The sequence below is a fragment of the Natator depressus genome, chromosome 3, assembly GCF_965152275.1.
Source record: "Natator depressus isolate rNatDep1 chromosome 3, rNatDep2.hap1, whole genome shotgun sequence".
Classification (NCBI taxonomy): Eukaryota; Metazoa; Chordata; order Testudines; family Cheloniidae; genus Natator; species Natator depressus.
In genome coordinates, this window is record NC_134236.1 from 95,190,104 (window position 1) to 95,207,884 (window position 17,781).

The 17,781-nt window shown below is 41.0% G+C and overlaps 1 protein-coding gene across 25 annotated transcripts in view; it reads right to left on the minus strand.

The window, feature by feature from the left end:
- TRDN (triadin) overlaps positions 1-17,781 on the minus strand; it is a 303,373-nt gene that overhangs the window by 252,923 nt on the left and 32,669 nt on the right. For all 25 annotated transcript variants that reach the window (XM_074948360.1, XM_074948348.1, XM_074948350.1 and 22 more), the window contains exon 2: positions 4,187-4,396. In XM_074948360.1, the coding sequence (XP_074804461.1) occupies positions 4,187-4,396 (210 nt within the window). The remainder of the gene's footprint in view (positions 1-4,186; positions 4,397-17,781) is intronic.

The following is a 17,781-nucleotide window of genomic DNA, read 5'->3' on the forward strand; positions in this document are numbered from 1 at the left end:
ATGAAATTTGTAGTGTCTTATCTCAGACTCTTGTAGCACATCAGCTTCATATTGCATTAGAAATTTTTCAGTCATGTTTATAACTGTACTATAAAATGTAGTAGGAATATAAGCTTTCATTTTTTCCCTTTCACATGAATGAGTGTAAGAAATGAATCTGAAAGACTGAAAAAATTGAATTCCATACCTTTGGAAAGAAGGATTTGGAAGAAAGAATTTACCATTGATCTAAATTCTTGGGTCATCACAGGATTCTCAAATCACATAGCCAGACACAGTTGACTAGAAGGTGGCTCTTATTTTCCAGCCTCTGCACAAGCCCACTGGTACACATACACTCAAAGGGTAAGCAATTCTATTCATACATACTGCAGTATTGGCCCCCATTAAGGCTATGTCTGTGCTACGAACGAAAGGTGGGATTCCTCTGTTCGTGTACACTTTTGTACGAGCTCTCATTCAGCTAGCACAAATATAAAGAGCAGTGGAGCCTCAGGAGCATGGGTAGCCACAGCAGAGGCTCAGCTTAGCCATGCAGAGTACACACCCACTGGTTTCAGGTGGGTTTATATGTGGCACAGCTAAGCGGTGCCTCTATTGCAGCTCCCCAAGATACCGCGGCTCCCCTATTTATACTCGTGCTAGCACACGTATGTGTACATGAGCCAGGGAAATGACACCTTTACCTCGCAATGTAGATGTGACCTAAAATAATTTCCATCCAAACCACCGGCTTCTGTTGTAGAATTTACAACAAAATTAGTCTTTCTGGATGTATACAATTACAATATACACATATACACGCACACCTGATCCATATGATATGTGTTGGACTTGTGTAATAAATTCCAAAAAAGCAAAAACTTGCTACTTTGCCCTCTAATCAAGGATTCGAGACCATGGTAACCAAGAACAAAGATCTATGGGCATTCTTTTTGGAGAGTTGCAACAAAGATTTTGTTTGAAAAGTGAATAAAAACAATTTTATTAAACTGAATGCCCTGACATTTTCAAAATCTCACTGTTATTTTTCTTCAAGGTACTAAAAAAAATCATGAAAGCAAAATTCAAGTTAATCTTTCAAATAAGAAGTCCTATTAGTTCAAATTTAAACTGCCTGCTACTCCTTTGAGGCTAGATTCTCTTATGATTCTGTTAGTCCCATTAAAACAAATATATCATCCCACTGAAACTAATGGAACTGCTCATAATGTACTACACAATGGGTGAAATCCTGGTGTCATTAAAATCAACGATAAAACTCCCTTTGATGTCAATGGGGCCAGTTTTTTCACTCAATGATGTTTAATGGTGGGAGAATCTCGCTTCTACTAAGACCTTTGGACAAAAGACACATAAAGACATTATAAGGGCTTTAATAGGGCTTTTGCTGCAAAGAGATAGTTTAAACCATCTTTTGGGATAGATGCTGTATATTTGTAAGCTGAGCACAACTCCCAAAGGCAATCTTTGAGTGGATAAGGAAATAAATTGGAGGGAAAAATCCATAAAACACAAAAGGTACTAAGGAAAAAAAGACAGGCAATTGTAGAATTAACTCCATTTTCTACTCTACATTTCATATGTAAGTGGTAGCAAATTAATGTAGATCATGTTTGCAAAGCTAAAGCAACAATACTGAAAATAACAATTCCCATTTTATACCCATGCCTGGATGCTTCAGGCAGAGCCTCAAACCAAAGGGAAAATATAGTGTATATTCCTTAAGAAGTCTGTCAGTGGTGCCAAATTATGAGCCAAATCACAGTACAATAATCCCACTGAAGTCAAGGGGCCAGATCCTCAGCGGGGTAAGTCATTTCAGCTCTGTGAAGGCAAGTAGGTTGGACTATGTGACACCCTTTTTACTATTACGCACAGATTAAGCAGCAGGATTCACTTAGAGAACCAGGCTAAATAGGAGTCTAGTAGTTGAAAGCCCCAGCTCCGGCTGAGGAGAAATATGTACCCATTGTTACATTTCTGTAAATAAAGAAACCTGGTTAATAAATCCATGAGAAGAAGCAAAGGAAGGAGAGGATTCCTCTTCCTAATAGTGCACCATCTAACATCCAGTTTAAAACTTGTGTTGCTAATGAATCAGAACACCAAGTCTCTTCTGAAGAAAAGAGAAAGACTCATCAACTGGAAACACTAAGGTACCATTTTTCACAGAATTGCACAAAATATACGCAGTCACCTTTCAAATAAAATTTTACATTATTTTATTCCAACTGCCTGAAGATGTCATTTTCCATTAATTCATTTGGAACCACTCACTTAATCAGTCAAGCAGAAGTGTCAGATTTTCATTTGACTGATTCAGCTTCCAGTATGAACACAGTTATCCATGTCTTAATGTTTCTTCAACCAATCTGCCCCCCTCCCCCAGTAGGCACAAACTGGCAGCTAGATCCTTCAGTTCAGTCCTTCAACTTTACTCGAGAGCCTGGACTGAGATATGCTCAAGGACTGCAGGATCGGGACTGCTAAGTACTATCAACTAGGTATATTTAATTGATGATTTATGCAAAAGAAAAAAAACATTTTAAAATAGTGCTTTATGGATAATACTAGTTTTTAGGTTTAGATGAAATTAAATATAGAGACAATCAAATTGTTATGTATCCTTTAGAGAAATCACTCAATAAAGATACTTGTTGGGACTGAGGTTGCCATTGTTTCCGTCTGGAAACCAAGGAGGCCAGATGACAGTCAAGGGATTCCAAAGAGCAAAATACAGTTTCTCTACATTCTAAGCTTATTTGCCATCCATTAATCCAACATTGGAAGGTTTGTGTCAGGCACAAAACCTTTAGGTCAGTAAATCAATATTGATATTTAGCAGGGCAACATCAATATATCTGTCAGTAAACCAATAAACTCTGGGAAATTAACTTTGAATCTTAACTCAATTTGTTCTGAATAAAAAGGCTCAAGTTTGAATTTGAACTCCTAGTTAAAGACAGATGTTGTAACATTAGAACTGGAGTTCTCACTTAAGAAAAATAATTCTTTCACCTTTATTGGTTTTTCTTTCTTTATTCTTATGTTTCCCAACCACACCACTGTATTTACCCCTAAAAGTCTTACTTTTGTAGTAGCTTACTTATCACTGGGACTCTTTAGAACACAAAAAACTTTTATTTTGTTAACAACATATTACAAGAGTTGTCTGTATAAATTTAATGTATTAAATTGCTAAGCACAAACCATAAATAGCAGGAAGTAATGAGTTCAGTAATTCAATACCGCTTCTAGACTTCACTTCCTCTTCTCAACCTCAATTACCATTCTTCCACCACCCTCAGAGGTCATTTAACCCCACCCTCATCTTGTACAACCAGCTTGAGCTTGGACCATACTTGGACCAATACTCTTGAGCTTGGACCACATTTACTGGTTATTGGCCAGATCCTAAACTGGTGTAAATCAGAGTTGCTACATAGAAGACCATGTAGCTACTCCAATTTATGCCAACCAAGGATCTGGTTCTATATGGTAAAGTATTAAAGTTTACATGGCTTGCATAAATTATATTATATTATATGTGTGTTTTTATTGGTTTCTCTAAGTGTCAGATTGCATGTGATTGCTATATTATGTTTTCTGTAATATTAAGGAAAATGTATGTGAATGAATGATCTGTTAGTGATTGTTCTATGTTTCGTAGTAATTTTTATGTAGAACTGAAATTTTAATGTGTTGCATTTATGCTCAGAGTTAAGGCTACACACTGTTTCATAGCTCAGATATACCCATGCTCATGCTGAAGAACCAGAGGGGTCTGGGTCTGCTTTAAATGCAAATCTCAATGCAGCTTTAACACTATCATTGCTAGCAAAGCCTCCACAAAAACAAGGTTTACAAATGCCCATAGGATGAGTACTTCAGCATAAATTAGATGGCTAAGAGAATGACAAACAAGACTTTTAAAGATTACAATTACTTTTTAAAATTTAATCTCCTTGCAATTTAAAAATGCAAAGCTGTATGGAATATAAACTGAATATATGGAATATAGTCTAGCATTTCTTGCAAGATCAGGGCTTTCTCTTTTCACCTGACTGGATCAAAGAAGCTGAGGTGATTCCAAGTGTATATAATATACAGTGTACATAAAATATAAGCAGCACATTTTGGTCATAAATATCTGAGATGTTAAACAGAATTTGAGTGGCCTTACCTGCAAAGGTTTTGTAATCCACCAGGTCAAACATGATAATAGCTACTGCTGACCAGGTAACAATCAGAGCAACAACAAGAAGCCATGCTGCTGGCGAGCTGAATGTCGTCATTAGGTCCTCTGTAACTGACTTCTTTCCCACTTTCACTGGTGGCGTGAGAACTGACCCATTCTTGTTGTCCATCACTGTAGTGGTGGTTGACAAATGTCCTAGTCAAACATTAAAAAAAAAAAGAGAGCAAATAAATATATTAAGCTAGGTACCTATCAGTCTAAGCTAAAGAACATGTGTGTAGCTTCTGGTCTGTTACAGTTGCTATAGCTGTCAAGTTTTCTAACAACTTAGGCCGTCATTCAGGAATGCACCTCTATTCAGAACAGTAGTTAAACATGTACTTTACTTTGCTTACATGCTAATCTGAACAGGGACAGAGTTAAATACATTGAATCCTAAAACAGGGCTTGTTTATTTTTAGTTCATAACAAGATGAGTGGGGGGGTGAGTCCAACCTGCACTAGCCTTCCGGACTGCGTGCGTGCATCCTGGTGAGCTAATCCTCTTTGAAACAGGACAACATCAAAGCACATGAACTTTGCACATTAATGCACGTTAGCAGGGCCCACAGGGACAGCTGGTCCATGGCAGGATAGTGCAGAGTAGATTCACACCCAAGCATGCCTCAGACTGTTTAGAAAAGCCCTTATATTGCTTTCCTGAGCTAGGCCCATAATTAATCATTTAAACATATTCTTAAATCCATACTTATTCGGTACAACACTTAAGCAAGTGGTTAACACTGACTTCCATGGGACTTACGTCTGTTTTTTCATTTAAGCACTTGCTTTTACCTGAATAAAAATGCCTTCCTGAACTGAGGACACAATCAAAATAAGTTAGGAGAAAACATATAATAACCACAGAAAAAAAACCAATATATAGCTTCATTGCTCACCACAAGCCACTTTGCTGTGACTAGCTACACACCTAAAACAGTGGCTGATATAATAGCCCTCTAAAAGACTGACTTGTTATGGACTGTGATGAGGCGTCTGCCCCACACTGGTGGAGAAACAGCTGCATGGAAAACCCCTCCCTGACCTGATGATCAACATCCTCTACAGCAAACAGGGAAAGATTAAGAATGAGCTCTCAAAACTGGATACTCTCATAAAAAACCAACCTTCCACACAAACTTCCTCGTGGCTGGATTTTACTAAAACTAGACAAGCCATTTACAACACACACTTTGCTTCTCTACAAAAGAAAAAGGACACTAAACTTTCTAAACTACTACATACTACAAGGGGCCACAGCAATGGTTCCCTCAACCCACCCAGCAATATTGTTAACCTATCCAACTATACTCTCAGCCCAGCAGAAGCAGCTGTCCTATCTCGGGGCCTCTCCTTCTTCCCCTCTACCCCCACGAACATGATACAGTTCTGTGGTGACCTAGAATCCTATTTTCGACGTCTCCGACTCAAGGAATATTTCCAAAATACCTCTGAACAACATACTAATCCACAGAGGCCTCCCGACCAACATTACAAAAAGAAGGATTCTAGGTGGACTCCTCCTGAAGGTCGAAACAGCAGACTGGACTTCTACATAGAGTGCTTCCGCCGACGTGCACGGGCTGAAATTGTGGAAAAGCAGCATCACTTGCCCCATAACCTCAGCCGTGCGGAACACAATGCCATCCACAGCCTCAGAAACAACTCTGACATCATAATCAAAAAGGCTGACAAAGGAGGTGCTGTTGTCATCATGAATAGGTCGGAATATGAACAAGAGGCTGCTCGGCAGCTCTCCAACACCACTTTCTACAAGCCATTACCCTATGATCCCACTGAGAGTTACCAAAAGCAACTACAGCATTTGCTCAAGAAACTTCCTGAAAAAGCACAAGATCAAATCTGCACAGACACACCCCTGGAACCCCAACCTGGGATATTCTATCTACTACCCAAGATCCATAAACCTGGAAATCCTGGGCGCCCCATCATCTCAGGCATTGGCACCCTGACAGCAGGATTGTCTGGCTATGTAGACTCCCTCCTCAGGCCCTACGCTACCAGCACTCCCAGCCACCTTCGAGATACCACTGACTTCCTGAGGAAACTACAATCCATCGGTGATCTTCCTGATAACACCATCCTGGCCACAATGGATGTAGAAGCCCTCTACACCAACATTCCACACAAAGATGGACTACAAGCCGTCAAGAACACTATCCCCGAAAATGTCACGGCTAACCTGGTGGCTGAACTTTGTGACTTTGTCCTTACCCATAAATATTTTACATTTGGGGACAATGTATACCTTCAGATCAGCGGCACTGCTACGGGTACCCGCATGGCCCCACAGTATGCCAACATTTTTATGGCTGATTTAGAACAACGCTTCCTCAGCTCTCGTCCCCTAACGCCCCTACTCTACTTGCGCTGTATTGATGACATCTTCATCATCTGGACCCATGGAAAAGAAGCCCTTGAGGAATTCCACCATGATTTCAACAATTTCCATCCCACCATCAACCTCAGCCTGGTCCAGTCCACACAAGAGATCCACTTCCTGGACACTACAGTGCTAATAAACAATGGTCACATAAACACCACCCTATACCGGAAACCTACTGACCGCTATTCCTACCTACATGCCTCCAGCTTTCACCCTGACCACACCACACGATCCATCGTCTACAGCCAAGCTCTGCGATACAACCGCATTTGCTCCAATCCCTCAGACAGAGACAAACACCTACAAGATCTCTATCAAGCATTCTTACAACTACAATACCCACCTGCGGAAGTGAAGAAACAGATTGATAGAGCCAGAAGAGTTCCCAGAAGTCACCTACTACAGGACAGGCCTAACAAAGAAAATAACAGAACGCCACTAGCCGTCACCTTCAGCCCCCAACTAAAACCCCTCCAACGCATTATTAAGGATCTACAACCTATCCTGAAGGATGACCCAACACGCTCACAAATCTTGGGAGACAGGCCAGTCCTTGCCTACAGACAACCCCCCAACCTGAAGCGAATACTCACCAACAACCACATACCACACAACAGAACCACTAACCCAGGAACCTATCCTTGCAACAAAGCCCGTTGCCAAGTGTGCCCACATATCTATTCAGGGGACACCATCACAGGGCCTAATAACATCAGCCACACTGTCAGAGGCTCGTTCACCTGCACATCCACCAATGTGATATATGCCATCATGTGCCAGCAATGCCCCTCTGCCATGTACATTGGTCAAACTGGACAGTCTCTACGTAAAAGAATAAATGGACACAAATCAGATGTCAAGAATTATAACATTCATAAACCAGTCGGAGAACACTTCAATCTCTCTGGTCACGCAATCAGAGACATGAAGGTCGCTATCTTACAACAAAAAAACTTCAAATCCAGAGTCCAGTGAGAAACTGCTGAATTGGAATTCATTTGCAAATTGGATACTATTAATTTAGGCTTGAATAGAGACTGGGAGTGGCTAAGTCATTATGCAAGGTAGCCTATTTCCCCTTGTTTTTTCCTCCCCCCCCCCCCCCCAGACGTTCTGGTTAAACTTGGATTTATGCTGGAAGTGGCCCACCTTGATTGTCATGCACAGTGTGGGGAGAGTGGTCAGTTCGGATGAGCTATTGCCAGCAGGAGAGTGAGTTTGTGTGTGTGTGGGGGGGGGTGTGTGAGAAAACCTAGATTTGTGCTGGAAATGGCCCACCTTGATTATCATGCAGGTTGTAAGGAGAGTGGTCACTTTGGATAGGCTATTACCAGCAGAAGAGTGAGTTTGTGTGTGTGGTTTTTGGATGGGGGTGAGGGGATGAGCGAACCTGGATTTCTGCAGGAAATGGCCCACCTTGATTATCATACACATTGTGAAGACAGTGGTCACTTTTGATGGGCTATTACCAGCAAGAGAGTGAGTTTCTCTGTGCGGGGGCGGAGGGTGAGAAAACCTGGATTTGTGCTGGAAATGGCCCAACTTGATGATCACTTTAGATAAGCTATTACCAGCAGGAGAGTGGGGTGGGAGGAGGTATTGTTTCATGGTCTCTGTGTATATAATGTCTTCTGCAGTTTCCACAGTATGCATCCGATGAAGTGAGCTGTAGCTCACGAAAGCTCATGCTCAAATAAATTGGTTAGTCTCTAAGGTGCCACAAGTCCTCCTTTTCTTTTTATCATCTTTGGGGTAACTTCTCTAGCAGCTAAACTGATGCATTATTTATAGTGGTCACCAAAAAAAGGAATCCAAACAGATGTTACATATTTGCATAGTTTGGTTAAATTCATCCTGATCCAATTCTTATTAAAGGGTCCTCATTGAGTTCGGGGGGGCATTGGATCAGGCCCTGTATGATTCTGAATTTCCAAAGAATCCCTTTTATTGCTAAAAGAATTAAAGAACAATGCAAATATGAGAGTGAACTTGTACTCAGTCCCTATTTATCACCAAAGCAAGAGCAAAGTGAGTTTTATATCAGAGTACAGTAGTGCTGCCTCTGTCTGGGTCTTCTCATGCTGATGCTCATAATAACCACTTCTGATGCTATAAAATTGCTGCCTTTCTGGTTGGGTCACTGAACAGTCAGCTAAGAGAGAAAGGGGCATGTGATGAAGCTCTAACTAAACAAAGATAAGCAAACTCAGTCTGTTTCTGACAAATACTGATCTGGAATCTCTACCATTAGAGACAGGTTACAAGAATCTTGAAGAGAGAGTTTAAGAACCCCAGATGTTGTGCACACTGTGAGTAGCTTTTATTTCAGAGTCTATCTTGAGATAACCTATGTATTTATCATTTCTGTAGGTGTGGTGAATGAGATCTTTTGTTTTGTTCATCAATTTATATTTTTTTAAAATTAGAAAAACGAGATGGAGCACAAACTCTTACAAGCCTGAGACTGATGAAAAAACTCTTTTGTTCCCTGTATAATGGAAAATCAGTCCAAGAGTGATGTGATAATGAAATCATCATTACATGTCTTGCAATGATTTGTAATGTGAGCAAGGTCAGTGTCAGCTTCAGCAGTGATATGATTTACACTCAAACACCATACATTAGAACAGAAAGTAAAATAATTCACACCCTTGACTGTTCTACACTTTTTATTCATTGTGATTGTATATAATTTTCCTTATTTTTGTCCCCTTTTTAGATTGCATTCACTCCAAACATCCCTATACTGATCAAGTGTCTCATTTCAAGCCCTAGAAACCTGCATTGTTACATAGTAATGTTGTATAAGCCGCACAAAATTGGCATGTTACATGATTTTTGTAACTTACATGAAATTTGGTTTCATTTATGGATAATGTGTTCAGTTAATGAACAGTGTCATCTGTTAAGATGCAAGTTATACACTTTTCTATTTTAAAAACATCACTGCTTCCATTTCCCTGAACATAAATATTGGATCAAACATCACACTGCACGAGAGAAAAATCAAGTTACAAAGATCAGCTTCCTAAAATCAAATTCCAAATAAATAGCATTATATTATGTAACATTCAAATTCATTCATACAAAAATAAACGAACGTGTGCATGCAACAGGTCATAAATGACACATTATGCATTTTCTTTCCTCTGGGGAGACCAGTAGGAGTTTATGATGTAAGGGAGAGAACAGAAAGGTACTATCTTATCTTGACAAGTCTGATTGGCATCATAACATAACTCAAATGACATACTAATGAAAGACATTTGCACAGTAAAAGCAAAGGCAATTAAAACTACATTGTAATGGGGTGGTCACCCCATATTAGCACTGAAAAGGTTAAGGAAGCTGAGAAAGAACGAGTTAGGCAACACGTGAGGGGACCAGTCTGGAGAAGCAACCCCTGGTGAAGCTGAAGATGAAGCTCCGCTGAGCAGGTGTGGGCTGGACTAGTATAAAGCCAGGAAGCTGGCAACAGAAAGTGTGGCAGTGAGGAAGTCTGCAGTCATCCTCTGTGCATTGGAGAGGGAATGAGAGAATCCAGAGAAAGAGTAGAACCCTGGGACCCTGGCCCTGAGGGAAGGGTGGATAAGAAAGCCCATGGGAGTAGGAAGTAGCCCAGGGAGAAAGCACTCAGGTTTGGGACTGCACAGACCTTGGCTGTGTGTTGTAGGATCCCTGGGCTGGACCCTGGAAGAGTGGGTGCACCTGGGTTCCTCTACCAGCTACTGACAACAGGTCCCGTGAGACACTATACCCTGGAAGGGGAAACCATATAGTGATCTGGCCAGAGGCCTGAGTCACGGAGAGAAAGCTGCAGCTCCTGGAGTGAGAGGAGCCCTGGGGTGAGAGAGAGGATAATGGGTTAAGATATGCAGGGGTAGGTTTCTGACCTGGAAAAGAGCTAATCCCCAGAATAACCCACAATATTATTATATATTTATAGTATATAATTACTATATAAAGTGCTGTTTTACTGGGGAAAGTGACCATGTAAAAATAGCACCTTTTAAATTCAATAAATCTACACCTTTTGTATTTGAGTCATATCTGTTTACTTTAATGACAAAATAGGTTATCAAAACTTCTCAGTCTAGTGAGCCTTCCAGAGCTAGTACAGTTACAGCTGTTATTATGAAAGGGCCTAATGGTTACATTAAGTTTCATTGGTCATTGTTGTTACCCACTGTAAGAACCCCATAGAAAGCAGAGATGTCATACAACCCTGCAGCCAGAGAGCTATTAAAGGGGTATTGTGTGACTATTGATCTGGGTTGACATCACAGCCATCACAGCATTGCAAGCTAAGGTACATGCAGCTTTAGGGTTTCGCAGAAGATTCCTGACACAGGCACTAGTTGTTAGAACCTTCTTCTTGGGTACATGGCTGGCTGGGAGGGGTTTCTTGGGATTTCTGAGTCAGGAAACTGCCTGTGTGGTTTTTGCCCCCATGGGGGTTCACCTAAAATCCATCCTAGGAATGTGAGAACAGTGCAGCTGGGAATAGTGGCAATAAATCAATTTTCCTACTATATATAGGAAGGTGGCTGAAAGTGGTGAAAATCTCATGGAAGGAAGCGGGGTTGGCTGACAGCTGGAGGAGACAATGGAGGACAATTAAAGAAGCTTGAGCCCCTCTGGACAAGACTTGGACTCCCACTAAAAATATCTAATAGCAAGATGATTGATAATACTATCTAAAATACTGAGTCAAATACTCTATTATCTATATTGTGTGGGCCCTAAATGCACATTGGGCAAGATGTATTGATTGCTGAAATTTCTATATTATCTTAAGACATCTTGAAATAATTAATCTATCCATAATTTAAAGATAAAGTAATTAGAATATGGTGTATATACTTGAACCTCTTTCTTGCAGTAAAAAGCATATACATAGCCTTCCCTTTGAATGGTACTTTGCTTTACAAGTTACCAGTGCAACCTTGTGAATGGAATTTCTTTGACAATCTGTGCACATCGCCACCCACAACACAGCCTCTCCACAAAGACTTGTGCTTCTCCCTGACTTCTGCCATACCCACCTCTACAACTGTAGTGTCAGAGGTGCATATATCACATTTGGATCTCACTACCTATGCTGTACATAGCACATAGGCTGAAAATGAAGGAACGGGAACAATCTAGAATGGAGTGGCTCAAATTATAATGGAAATTTCAGGTCTGTTCTGGAACTGTCAAAAAATAGAAATACTGGGGTGTTCTACTCACAGTTAGTTTAACAAAAGCTTCAAGAGAAAAATCCCCCAACACCTGAAATGTTTGTTAGCAGAGAAAGTGGCATAAAAAAGCTGCATAAATATTAAAATAATAGAAAGAGGTAGTGGGCTTGCTTGTGAGGGAATGAATTACAGACTTATCAGTGACTGACAGTTATAAACATGTAAAATTCATTATAAAATAAGGGGGGGATGAAGAGACAATTTCTAAATAACAAAAGAAATAGAATCAAGATTATAGAACATGGAAGAAGATGGTACATGAAAATTAAAGGAACTGAATACCAAAAAAGCAGTGACAACTGTGTACTGTATTATATACTCAATTTCCTATTTTTCTTATTATTCCTGCACTGGTTTTATTTTTGATCAATATAAAATATGTAATGGCATAAAAATTGTATTGTTTATCTTGTCCATTCATACTCAGAGATAATGTACATCAATTTTTAAAAACATCACATTGATTTCAATGGGAGTTTGTGGAATAAAAGTGACATCTTTCCTAAGCATTCCATTAAGACATGCAGTTCAAAGGAAATGGGGAACCAGGTACAATGTTAATAAAAGAGCTACATGTACTGTATGTTATGAATTGGCACAGTTATTAATTCTAGATCCTTTAAACATGTACATTTAAGGATCCCAACAATGGTGATGCTTCCCACAAAGTAGTAATGACTACTCCTGCAGAGTCATTACACAATCAATCACTTAATGTGGAGCAGAGGGGAAGAAACAAAAAATTCTCTCCAAAATAATTGTTTATACTAGTATTAATTAAAAACCCATACAAAAACGTAGGTAAAAAAGAGTATTTCACTGACCCGCAAAGCACTTCCTAATAGTTTATGGTCAGATTGTGACACCTTTCCTTACACTGAGTAAGTACCTTATTACACAAGTAGCCCCGCTGACTTCAACAGGACAGTTCATGGTTTAAGATACTGTTCAGTGTGAGTAATATCACATCACAATTTGGCCCATAGCAAAAATTCTGAAAGTTTTTTTACATACTTTATATTCAGTGTTGCTTCTCCCTTGTACTTTATTTTTAAACATATTTGCATGGAAACAGTGTCTTTCTTCTTTAAGAGTTCATCAGCTCCTGCTGCTTATACCCCACTGGAGTCATAATCCTTCTTTTGTGATATCACAATGATTTCCACATCAATCTATTGTGAAGATTATGATGACTTCAAATGAGGAGGAAGCAGCAAGAGAAGATGAACTCTTAAGAAACAAATATACTATTTTCATGCAAATGGCCTTCATAATAAAAAGAAAAATAAAATATATGGGTGGCATTTTTCTAAAAAGAATATTTTTCAAAGCCTTCATTGAAATGGCAGGTGCTGTTTAAAATAAAAGCAATAAAATTCAGGGAGAAGGCTCACAACTTTTTTTTTTTTTTTAGTTAGACTCACATTCTCGTCAGTGAGTTCTTATGTAAACTAATTTTATCACTGAAATTAACTTTCTGAACTATTTAAACACAAGAAGAACAGTTGTTATTGGCCTCCATTCACAGATTTCAGAGTAACAGCCGTGTTAGTCTATATTCGCAAAAAGAAAAGGCGTACTTGTGGCACCTTAGAGACTAACCAATTTATTTGAGCATAAGCTTTCGTGAGCTACAGCTCACTTCATCGGATGCATACTGTGGAAAGTATAGAAGATCTTTTTATACACACAAAGCATGAAAAAATGGGTGTTTACCACTACAAAAGGTTTTCTCTCCCCCCACCCCACTCTCCTGCTGGTAATAGCTTACCTAAAGTGATCACTCTCCTTACAATGTGTATGATAATCAAGGTGGGCCATTTCCAGCACAAATCCAGGGTTTAACAAGAACATCTGAGGATGGGGGTGGGGAGGTAGGAAAAAACAAGGGGAAATAGGTTACCTTGCATAATGACTTAGCCACTCCCAGTCTCTATTCAAGCCTAAGTTAATAGTATCCAATTTGCAAATGAATTCCAATTCAGCAGTTTCTCGCTGGACTCTGGATTTGAAGTTTTTTTGTTGTAAGATAGCGACCTTCATGTCTCTGATTGCGTGACCAGAGAGATTGAAGTGTTCTCCGACTGGTTTATGAATGTTATAATTCTTGACATCTGATTTGTGTCCATTTATTCTTTTATGTAGAGACTGTCCAGTTTGACCAATGTACATGGCAGAGGGGCATTGCTGGCACATGATGGCATATATCACATTGGTGGATGTGCAGGTGAACGAGCCTCTGATAGTGTGGCTGATGTTATTAGGCCCTGTGATGGTGTCCCCTGAATAGATATGTGGGCACACTTGGCAACGGGCTTTGTTGCAAGGATAGGTTCCTGGGTTAGTGGTTCTGTTGTGTGGTATGTGGTTGCTGGTGAGTATTTGCTTCAGGTTGCGGGGCTGTCTGTAGGCAAGGACTGGCCTGTCTCCCAAGATTTGTGAGAGTGTTGGGTCATCCTTCAGGATAGGTTGTAGATCCTTAATAATGCGTTGGAGGGGTTTTAGTTGGGGGCTGAAGGTGACGGCTAGTGGCGTTCTGTTATTTTCTTTGTTAGGCCTGTCCTGTAGTAGGTGACTTCTGGGAACTCTTCTGGCTCTATCAATCTGTTTCTTCACTTCCGCAGGTGGGTACTGTAGTTGTAAGAATGCTTGATAGAGATCTTGTAGGTGTTTGTCTCTGTCTGAGGGGTTGGAGCAAATGCGGTTGTATCGCAGAGCTTGGCTGTAGACAATGGATCGTGTGGTGTGGTCAGGGTGAAAGCTGGAGGCATGTAGGTAGGAATAGCGGTCAGTAGGTTTCCGGTATAGGGTGGTGTTTATGTGACCATCGTTTATTAGCACTGTAGTGTCCAGGAAATGGATCTCTTGTGTGGACTGGACCAGGCTGAGGTTGATGGTGGGATGGAAATTGTTGAAATCATGGTGGAATTCCTCAAGGGCTTCTTTTCCATGGGTCCAGATGATGAAGATGTCATCAATATAGCACAAGTAGAGTAGGGGCGTTAAGGGACGAGAGCTGAGGAAGCGTTGTTCTAAGTCAGCCATAAAAATGTTGGCATACTGTGGGGCCATGCGGGTACCCATAGCAGTACCGCTGATTTGAAGGTATACATTGTCCCCAAATGTAAAATAGTTATGGGTAAGGACAAAGTCACAAAGTTCAGCCACCAGGTTAGCCGTGACATTATCGGGGATAGTGTTCTACAAGCCGTCCAACCCCTCAGACAGAGACAAACACCTACAAGATCTCTATCAAGCATTCTTACAACTACAATACCCACCTGCGGAAGTGAAGAAACAGATTGATAGAGCCAGAAGAGTTCCCAGAAGTCACCTACTACAGGACAGGCTTAACAAAGAAAATAACAGAACACCACTAGCCATCACCTTCAGCCCCCAACTAAAACCCCTCCAACTCATTATTAAGGATCTACAATCTATCCTGAAGGATGACCCAACACGCTCACAAATCTTGGGAGACAGGCCAGTCCTTGCCTACAGACAACCCCCCAACCTGAAGCGAATACTCACCAACAACCACATACCACACAACAGAACCACTAACCCAGGAACCTATCCTTGCAACAAAGCCCGTTGCCAAGTGTGCCCACATATCTATTCAGGGGACACCATCACAGGGCCTAATAACATCAGCCACACTATCAGAGGCTCGTTCACCTGCACATCCACCAATGTGATATATGCCATCATGTGCCAGCAATGCCCCTCTGCCATGTACATTGGTCAAACTGGACAGTCTCTACATAAAAGAATAAATGGACACAAATCAGATGTCAAGAATTATAACATTCATAAACCAGTCGGAGAACACTTCAATCTCTCTGGTCACGCGATTACAGACATGAAAGTTGCGATATTACAACAAAAAAACTTCAAAACCAGATTCCAGCGAGAAACTGTTGAATTGGAATTCATTTGCAAATTGGATACAATTAACTTAGGCTTGAATAGAGACTGGGAGTGGCTAAGTCATTATGCAAGATAACCTATTTCCCCTTGTTTTTTCCTACCCCCCCACCCGCATCCTCAGACGTTCTTGTTAAACCCTGGATTTGTGCTGGAAATGGCCCACCTTGATTATCATACAAATTGTAAGGAGAGTGATCACTTTAGGTAAGCTATTACCAGCAGGAGAGTGGGGTAGGGGGAGAGAAAACCTTTTGTAGTGGTAAACACCCATTTTTTCATGCTTTGTGTGTATAAAAAGATCTTCTATACTTTCCACAGTATGCATCCGATGAAGTGAGCTGTAGCTCACGAAAGCTTATGCTCAAATAAATTGGTTAGTCTCTAAGGTGCCACAAGTACTCCTTTTCCATTCACAGACTGTCAAGACAAATAAAATACAACTCAAACTTGAATATTCCATCTGTCTGCGTCTCCATATGAGTTTTGGTTGGGTTTTTTGGGGGCGGTGGGGAGAGAATCATTGTTTATGGCAACTGCACCTGTATTTCCCCCTCATGGTCCAGCAAGGGCACTCTCGCCCCGGCTTCCAGCTCCCCAAATGTTGCCTCTCTTGGTCATAGACATGTAAGTCTCCCTCCTGACTGGGGTATTTCCAGGCTGCAAAGTTCCCTGCTTACCCCATGAATCCCGCAGCAAAGTCAGACTGCCTAAGCAGGGCTTCTTTACTTTTCTCCTCAGACATAGTATATGGAGCTATTGCCATAGTTAAATTGTCACCCAGCTCTTTCTTAATAAGCCCATTTATTAAGGTAAAATGATTACAGAGAAAACATAAAACAATCAAAGAAACTTCACGCTTGCTAATAAGCTTACCAGAGATTACCTCAACTCCAGCAAGGGCTCTGGCCTATGAACAGTCCTTCAGCCCCTATGAAGTGGTTTTTCTATGGTTTCCAACCATTCCCAGGAAGAATTGGGTGGCCCTGCCTGAACAGAAGGTCCTATCCACTGGTTGCAGCAGAAAAGGCCTGGAGCCAGTTTTAACTGAAGCTCTTTAACCAAAAGTTTTTTTTTTTTTGTCTGTTGGTCCCCGGAGAATCCAGTTTGAATAAGTGTATGCAAGTTTCTCTCCAGGTGCACATGTTACAGCCTGAGTTAATTTGCCTAACCACTGCCCACTGTTCTGAGTTCCTGGAGCACTGTGGTCCCTCTTCCCCATGGAATTACATAAAGTCCCTGGCCCACAATGATACATAAATTTTATTCAATAAGGTTTGCCCAGAATATTGCATAAAAATGTCATACCTGTCATAGGGGCATATACAGAATGGGTGAATGTCACAGTGTGGGCTAGCCCTTTAAGGGATTTGGCTTCAGCCCCACCTGTGCTTTGTCATGTTGTCCCAAGCCATTGGTTTGCACCAGTGGCTGAGGTCAAGTGATCTGGAAGCATATGATGGTAGCCCAGATAGGAGACTTCAAGCCAGCTCCATCTCAAAGGGGAAGACAAAGAGCTAGAATGTAGTTAGGGGGAAGGCTTCTCCAGAGAAGTCCAAAGTGGATCTGGTTGAGATCCCCTGCTTAGAAGGATCTGGGGAATTGAGAGCAAGCTGGAGTCTGAAGCCCAGATACAAGGATAACTGAGGAGAGAGAGCTGCGGTGGACCCAGGAATCACAGAACACCAGGAAAGTTGCTCTCCACAGCAAGCAAATAATAAGGCCTGCCTGGAACTACCTGGAGGGAAGGAGGTGTAAGAGGAATAGAAACCTGAAGACGCTTGAGAAAATGCCAGCAGCAGATCTTGTATTTTTGGAAAAAATCTGTTACCAGAATAGGTGCTGGAACTAGCATTGCGGGGGTGCTGCCACACCCCTGGCTTGAAGTGGTTTCCATCATATACAGGGTTTACAGGTTGGTTCAATGGCTCTCAGCACCCCCACTATAAAAATTGTTCCACCAC